This window comes from Crocodylus porosus, unplaced genomic scaffold (genome assembly GCF_001723895.1).
Source record: "Crocodylus porosus isolate Cpor-Errol unplaced genomic scaffold, CroPor_comp1, whole genome shotgun sequence".
Classification (NCBI taxonomy): Eukaryota; Metazoa; Chordata; order Crocodylia; family Crocodylidae; genus Crocodylus; species Crocodylus porosus.
The window spans coordinates 200607059-200615264 of record NW_017728906.1 but is presented as its reverse complement, the minus strand read 5'-3'; the positions used below and the strand labels follow the sequence as shown (position 1 = coordinate 200615264).

The window sequence follows — 8206 nt, the reverse complement described above, 5'->3', positions numbered from 1 at the left end:
GTGTTATTTCAGGGCAAAGGCAAATGAAGTGTCGCGGGGGGGTGATGTCAGCACACCGCTGGCCCCTGTCTCCTTTCCCGCCCCTGGGCTGGGCGCTTTGCTGGCCACCTCCCTGCCGCCGCGCGGGGGAGTCCAGGGGAGGAGGAGGAGGAGGAAGGCAGTTCCCAGCAGGAAGGAAGCGGGGTAGCAAGCCCATCTGGGGCCCCAGGGAAGGGTTCCAGTTTAGCCCTACCCCCTGGCATGGTGGAAATCTTAATTACTAGCCCTGGGAACGAGCCTGGTTTCATCCTCCTGGCCCCCCGCGGCCGAGTGCTGAGCCCAGGGCCTGCAACCTGGCCCTTTGCTAAGCGTGCAGAGCCGAGTCCGGGGCTTTGTTCCCGTAGGTGATGGGCCACGTGTCTCGTTGACGGCTGCAGAGACCGTCGGGAAGGGGCTCCAGGGAGGCCGGCGTATGGCCCGCGAGGGGTCTGGTTTCCAGGCCACTGCAGCGCTGGTTCGGGGCAGGGGGGTGCAGCGCGTCGGCTGCCCCCGCGTTTGCACCACACGTGTGCCTGCGCGTGTGACAGGAATCCGCCGTCTTGCAAAAGCATTGCACTCTGCACGGCGTGTGTTGCAACCGCCTTTGAGCAAGGGCAGGAAGGCGCTGGGGAGTCTGCTCGCAATGGGGAAGTAGAAGTGCCAGCTACCGGCGTTCAGCGCCCAGCTGCGCTGCAGCAAAGCTGCGGGGGGAAAGGAAGTGGGCAGTGGCCGAAGAGGCAGAACGGGGCAGGAGAGAGCAGGGGCACGGCCAGCAGCTCGGCCTCCGTTGCGGGCCCGGGCAAGGCCCCTCTGACCCCGGGTGCTCGGGGGTGGCTGTGCAGGATCCTCCCCTCTTCCGTCATTTCCACGTTCCCAGCCTCGGCCTCGAGGGGGGATGGAGCCAGCACCGGGAAGGGCGCTGGGCTTGTGTCTCGCCCGTGCGCGCGCCAGTCTCGCTCTCGTGGCAGCTGGCGTCGCCGGGCTCCGCGCTTCCCACCGCCCGATCCCCGGGCAGCTCCGGGCGCAAAGTTATCTCAGGTCAAATCCCTCAGCAGACCCGTTTTGCTGTCCCCTGTGCCGCGGAGCAGGCCGGGGTGGTGTGAACAGGAGGCTCCAGAGCAGCAGGCGGGTGGAGGTGCCGCCACTCGTGTACAGGGCGCACGGCCTTGCCCAAGGGTTTGGGTCCCCTGCTGCAAGGTCAGCATGGCTGAGCTTCTCCCAACTTTTGCATTTGGGGGTTGCCTTGACCTGCTCATTTCTATGCTGCTTTTAAGCACTTAACCATGTCCATCCCCAGAGGTGGTAGGCAGGGCGGTTCCTAGCATTCCTGTTTGCATCGGTGCTTTGGGCCAGCAACACGCAAGATAATCATTCGCCTCAAAGCTGCAGTGCTAGGGGTCCTGGGTGACCCTTTTCCCCATCTGATCAGGCCCTCGGCTCACCCGGCGCTTGCAGGGAGCGCGGTCCGTGCGGTCTGTGCGCGTGTGACAGGTGTGTCCCCCCCACCCCTGGGCTCGCCGTCAGCGAGCGGGTTTTCACCATTTGCACGAGCGAGGCTGAAGCTGTTAGCTGGCTTCGGAGCCAGGAGAGGCTGCCCCAAATCACGAGCACGCTCACACCCTCCCCCAGATTAACCTCCCTTGCACCTCCAGTCTGCACAGAGCACCGCAAGTGCAGAGCACAGCTCTGCTGGTCACTCAGACGAGCCAGCTAAAAATATCCCCAAGCGTCGTTTTCAGCACAGGGGCTGCGCTTGTCCCCGCGTGGGAACCTCAGATGTGGCTCCGAAGCAGAGCACGCACACGCTGAGCTGGGGACACAGCCCTGTGCAGCCTAGAGGTGTCTGGTACGGTCCCAGGATGCTGCAGGTCCTGGTAGCAGCACATTTCTGGGGGGAAAGCCTCTGAAGGAAAACGTCCTTGGAAAGTCTGGGGGGAAAGGGTTAATGGCTTCCCTCTGCAGGGCTCAGAGGGCTCCTTCCTGCTCTGGGGGTGGCCGGGGGGGGGAAGCAATCGCTGCTTCCCCCTTCAGAGATACTTTTGTCCTCTATGTGGTTTGCAAACACTCTCTGAGTCGCCCATCCTCTGCAAAGCGGGGACTGTGCCCACTCCACAGACCAGATCACTGAGGCAGGGAGGAGCTGGAGGACCAGCTCAGGGTCTCGCGAGTCCTAGTCGGGCTGTCGGGTCTTTCCCAGGTCCTGGGGGGGTACGAGCCAAGCCTTGCTGGGGAGAACTGAATGGCTGAGGGGATGGTAGAAGATACCCGGAGAGGCTTAAAAGTGTGCAGGGGCTTCCTGTGGAGGGCTGGGGTGTTGTGGAGGAAGCTCGCAGGTCATGCCTCGCCTCGAGGCTTGCGACCGCCTGCCTGACTAAATAGAGGGGCTGGGGCTTCCCAGGGCAGGCTTCAGGGCTGGCGCCCCTCTGGATGCATGAGCTGGCACCTCGGCAGGCCCTTCACCTCGGGGACGGGGCTGGAGGCAGGGGTCTCTGCAGCTCAGGCTGCCTGGTGTGGCTAGAGCCGTCCCTGACACTTGTTGCAGCCGGAGCCAGAGCAAGCCTCCGGGGCCGCGACGGGCTCCCAGAGCTCCCCGTGCCCCGCGGCAGGGCCGCCCGGGCAGAGCAGCCGGCGGGGGCCGGGATCAAAGGGGCGCGGGCTGCGGCTCGCCTCCCCGGCGCGGGAGTGGAGCGCTGCTGTTTGCTCGCGCGCGCTCTTCCACCTGCATGAAAACAAGGTGGTTGGTGATCTGCTTTTTCCTGTGTGAGAGTTGACTTAACAGCCTCTCCCGCCCAGGCTCGTTTCCCACGCGGGCCCGGGCACCGGGGCAGGTTTGCTATGACACGGCATCCTCCCGCCGGCTTTGGCAGGGTCGGGGGGGCCCCAGCCGGCCAGGCTGGGGCCGCGAGCGTTTCCTCCCCTTGCTGGGGAGCGGCAGTGCGGCCTGCTCCCCGCGCAGCTGCTGGAGAGGAGGCCCGGCGGGTGTGGGCAGAGGCTGGCCCTGGGCTAAGAGCTGGGTTTCCTAAGCTGCCCGCTCCTCCCTTTGGTGGGGGAGGAACGTCGCATCGGGGGCCGTGGGCCACGGAGCCCCAGCCGGTCCAGCCCCTCTGCCAGGCCGGGCGGTGCTGTGCCGCATCCACTGCGGGCCCGTGTCAGACCGTCCCCGCCGGGAAGCGCGCCTCGCCTCGGCCTGCAGGAGGAGGCAGAGTGCTGCAGGGTGACGTGTCTTGCCCAAGGCCATGTGGGCAGGCAGTGGCAGGGCAGGGGGGTCGAGCCCCAGCTGGGGAGTGAGCCATGGTGCTGGCCCTCCCCGCTGGGTTTTCCTCTGGCGACAGCCTGTTCCCATGCTGCTCTTGGCGCCTACCCAGTCGCGCTTTCGCTGGGGCGATGGAAACTGCTGGGGCGGCTGGCAGCTTCCTCCTTCTCACCGGCCCCGGGGGAGCAGAGTTTCTGCAGCGTCAGACTGGGGGAAACCCCCCTCCCACTGCCCGGGAGCAGGGGTAAGCAGGAGCCTTTCCCGTCTGGCCTCTGCCCCTGTCATCCTGCCCAGGCGGCAGGCTCCTTGCTCTGCTGCCTGCACGGAGGGCAGGGGTGTAGCTCCAAACCTCGCTCCAGCCTGGGGCCTGTGGCTCCCGTCCCTTCTCCCAGCCGATGCCGTGGGGAAGTGACTGCCCAGGTGTTTGCCTAGGGCTTTGCGCCCGTGGGCAGGTTTTGGCGGGACCCGATGCTGGAGCACGGGGGGCGGGAGGTGCGCGGCCAGGAGCCGTCTCACTCCCACGCGGGGGTGGAGGGAGCGCTGGATGGACCCCAGGCTGCCTCTGCCTGGTGGCTCTGGGACCCTTTCTGTTGGCAGAGAAGCAGGAGAGCCTAGTCCGGGAGCCACCGATGGCCCGTGGCGTAGGACGGGCAGGATCCTGAGAACGGGCGGGTCCCGAACTGCCTTGGGCTTCCCTGAGCCAGTTCAATGCCAGGAGCAGCCCCATAAGCAGCAGCTGCCTGGCATGGGCCACCCTTGCCAGGGGGTCTGTGCAGCTATTCAGGGCCCGATGGTTTCTGCACTGGGTGATTTGAGCTGGGGCAAATCCTCTGGTTTCCTTCTGGGCTGGGCCTGTCCGTGTGTGCAGGTAGCAGAGGGCCTGCAGCGCGTGGTGGGCGTGTGCGTACGTGGGCAAGGTAGCAGAAGGCCCAGGGCGCGTGGCCGAGCAGATCTGAACGAGAGCACGTGTCACGGTGCCAGCCTGTGCATGTCACCCTTGTTTTGCAGGGCGGAATAAGCGACTTGCCAAAGGCCACCTGGTGAGCAGGTGTCGGAGCAGGGTTGTACCCGTGCAGCCCTGTCTCTGAGCCCACTGCGGCCAGCGGGGAGACAGGCAACCCTGCATTTTGGCCCGGTGGGGCAGTAGCTGCTGGGAAGTCGCATCGGTAGCAGGGGGAATCTGCCAGCTGCCTGGCACGGAGGAGCTGCCTTTGAGCGCGGGGTTTTCCCTGCCGCGTCCAGCCGTTCCCGTGTCAGCAGCCGGCGGGGCCTGGAGCCCGCTGCCCCGGTGTCGGAGGCTCACGGGATGGGGGTGCGGGTCGCGACGTGGCTGCTGTGGCACAGGCCGCTCCCAGGGGCTGGGCCCCCAGGCTGGCCAGTGACCCTGTTCCCTCGCTCTCTTCCAGGAGCGCAAGTCCTGCAGGTGGAAGCTGTGGCTGTTCGTCTTCAACCTCTTCACCTTCTCCGTGGCCGTGTGCGTCTACTTCCACCACAACTGGTACTGCCAGCCTGGAGGTAATGGCCCTGACCCTGACCCTGACCCTGACCCTGACCCGGTGCTTGCAGCTCTGGGCTTACTCGGTCGCCCTGTTGGCCGGCCCTGCTGGCATCCGGCCCCCAGCCTGGAGCCCTGCCCGGGCCAGCCTGCTCGTGGGGCCTGGCCGCGGTGCAAGCTGCCAGGGCTGCCAAGTGAGAGGCCAGTGCTGGTGGCAGCAATGGGCAGAGGTTCCCGGTTCATCTCGGGTAGGTCTCCTACTGGGCCCTGGAAGGAGGCAGTCACAGCTCCCTTCCCAGCACGGCCCGGGTTCGAAATAGGCCGTCTGGAAAGGAGAGTGTCCTGCTACCCTCTCCAGGCTCCTCGGTGAGAGGGGCAGGGTCTCACTTGCCTCCAGTCGCCTCATCTCGTGACCCTGAGGAGGGAGCCGCTCTGCGACGAGGCTGTCTCCCCGGCCGTTGCGCTGACATCCCCTTGCCTTTCCTTCCTCCCCTAGCCTACACCATCTTTGCCTTCCTGGAGTACCTGGTGGTCCTCTCCAACATGGCCTTCCACATGACGGCCTTCTGGGACTTCGGCAACAAGGAGCTGGTGGTCAGCTCGCTGCCGGAGGACAAGCGCTTCTAGCCGACGCTTCCCGCCCGACAGTCGCACTGGGACTCCTGCTGCCGTGGCGAGCTGCGGGCATCCGGGGACAGCCCTGGCGGGACTGGGGGACGAGGAGGGCATTCGGGCTGCGGCTCTGGAGCCCTCGGGCAGGCTCGCGGCACCGCTGTGTTTGCAAGGGCGAGCGGTGCCACCGAACAGCCGGCTGGGGCAGGGGGTTGTGCCTGCCCCGAAAGACCCGTCGCTGCAGCTGAGCCTCTGCAACAACCGTCGCAAGCGTGGAGCAGTCGTGGCCCCAACTGAAGGGCAGAGCTGGCGGCCGGCTGGGAGTCCTCCGTGAGCGCGGTTTGCTGCCCAGCAGCTCTCGGCCTGTCCGAGGTCCCCTCTCCGGGCCGTGGCGGGGAAGAAGGCTGGAGGAACCCGCCTGCAAAGAAGGCATCTCTGCTTGTGGGGGTCTCAAGGCCCAGGCCAGCACCTCTAGGAAGGGCCCGAGCTTGGCATCAGCCTGGTCTCACTGAGGTCCTCACCCGCATCCCCCTCGCTGCTCTCCTGAGCTTCCCGGCCAAGTTATGGGCAGCCCGGGGCTGGGTCCCCGCGCACCCCGGGTTCGCTCCGCCGGGCTGAGTGTAGCGGCTCTGGCCCCAGGTCAGTAGGGGAGGAGCAGCCGGACCGTTCAAAGGGGAATCGGCTACAGCACGGCAGCCCCTCCTCCTGGCCGCCTGCTTTGCTCCTGCTCCCGTGAATCCAGCGCAGCTGGGAAATGCCGGGCACGAGCCCCAGCGCCGACCCCCCGGGCTGCCCCACCACCGTGCCTCGTGGGGCCATGTCTGGCTGGCGCCCAGCAGCGAGGCAGGCGCTTGGCGGTGGCTCCTGGGGTCTGCGTGCACCGCTGAGTTTTGACAGCTTCCGGCCCCGCCAGCGTGGAGCCCTACGCCCTCCGGCAGCCGAATGCCCCAGGTACACCTCCCCCCAGCTGTTTCGCCCCAGGGCCCTGCTGATCAGGACAAAGTGGCCCTACGGCAGGGCACTGAGGGGCCGGCGCTTGCCCCAGCAGCTCAGCAAAGCGGAGGGCTGGGAGCCAAGCCGGTCACTGCCCACGGGCTCGGGGTGCCAGGTTTCCAGGGACTTCCAGGCCCGAGGGGGAGAGCATGGAAAGGATGGGCCAGGGAGTGGTGGGTGCGTAGCTGAAGGACCAAACATGCTGGTTTGAGCCTCGTGCCACCTGCGGTAGGGTGGCGAGGCACGGGTCCGGACACGGGTGGAGCCCACGCTAGCCGGTAAACCCCTGGTGTGCCGTGTCTGGGAGCTGGCAGGGGGCTCTCCACACGCACCCGTCTCCTCTCGACCACGCTGCCAGACCCCCGCGGGCAGGGGCCATCGGGGAAGCTCAAGCCGGAGAAGCCTCCTTCGGCACAGCAGCCAGGGGATAGGAGGGGTCAGGCCAGGTCACACAGGGGCAGACGCAGGACCCGTTTCGGAGGACCCAGGGCCGACTGAGGTGGCCCGAGCACTGACTGCAGCACAGACAGGACACGGTCCCCTTCTCCGGCAGGCCGGCGGGCGCCTGCCCCCTGCCCCGTCTGCCTCTGGGGAGCCTCTGAGACCCCGAGCCCCGCAAGCCCAAGCCCATCCCAGCTGTCTGCCCAGCACTGATTGCCGCCGGGGCTCCCAGCAGCTCGCCGGGCCGCGGCGCGCACCCTGCATGCACAGCCCTGTCGGCGCCCGGCTCTCGCTGGCGTGGGCTGGCCCCCCCCGCCTCCCCCGTGCTGCGCGTGTGTGCGTGCGTGTGCGTGTGCCTGGCCCGCGTGCCCTTTGTACAGCCAGATGTATATTTTGCAAGGATGCAATAAAGCACTGAGTATTTTTGTGAGCTCCTTCGCAGGCGGCTTGGGCTGGCGGCGGTGGCTCCCCGCCCCGGGGTCCCGCCAGTGCTGCAGCGCCGTCCCTGAAGAGCTGGCAGGAACATGAGGGTTGTGCGCCCCCCCCCCGCCACCCATGCCACGGGTGCCCGGGTCTCCCTCCCCTGGCGCCTGCCACACTGGCCCCATTGTGGCTCCCGCCCGCGGCCCCGGGGCGCAACCTTCCCGGCGCTTGGCCCGGCGCGGGGCTGGAGGGCAGCACGGCTCGGGGTGGGGGGGGCCTTTGGCCCCGTGCCGCGGCCTCGCACACAGGCCCCTTGTTGGGCAGCCGCCTCTGTCCTGCCCTCCTCAGACGCCCATTGTCCAGGCTCCCTTGGCTGGCGCCTTGGTGGGGGCCTTGCTGCCCCCCACGGGGCAGACTGGGGGTCCGGGGCAGGATGGGGGTGCGAAGGGCAGAGGGAAGCACGTGCCCAGGTCATGGGGGTCCCCAGGGCCAGCGCTCCCCGCCTGGGCCCGTGTCTGGACCCCGGCCCCGTGCCCAGGTGGGGGGGGGGCGCTGGGGTCCGTCGCGGCCGGCTCTCCTGGCTGCCAGGGTGGGGTCCGGCTCCCGGCAGCCAGGACTCCCGGGTTGTAATGGCCGTGCCTCAGTTTCCCTTCCTGCTAGCGTGTGTCTGTGGGGCTTGGCCTGGGCTGGCTGGGAGGCGTTAAAGCCCCCCACCCTGCAGCTGGCCATGACCTCATCTCTGGATGCTGGAAATGGGAAAACCCAGTGAGGTCATGGGAGCTGCTCCCCGCCGGCCCGCCCCAGCATCCCCTGCCAGCACCCCAGCAGGTGCGGCAGGGCCCAGAGGCCGTGGGGATGGGCAGCTTCCTCGAGGCTTTCCTCCCTCCTCCCGTGCCGACAGGGGCGCGAAGCTGGGACATCCCTGGGGAGCCCTGTCTCAGCCGCCCCCGAGCCCAGCGCCGAGGGACAGC

At 67.6% G+C, this 8206-nt stretch overlaps 1 protein-coding gene across 2 annotated transcripts in view; it reads left to right on the top strand.

Annotated features, from left to right (window-relative positions):
• The window catches only part of PGAP2 (post-GPI attachment to proteins 2), a 17537-nt gene extending 10295 nt beyond the window's left edge, over positions 1-7242 (top strand). For both annotated transcript variants that reach the window (XM_019530509.1, XM_019530508.1), the window contains exons 4-5: positions 4678-4786; positions 5263-7242. In XM_019530509.1, the coding sequence (XP_019386054.1) occupies positions 4678-4786; positions 5263-5393 (240 nt within the window). In that variant the 3' untranslated portion in view covers positions 5394-7242. The remainder of the gene's footprint in view (positions 1-4677; positions 4787-5262) is intronic.
• The last annotated feature ends 964 nt before the right edge of the window (positions 7243-8206 follow it).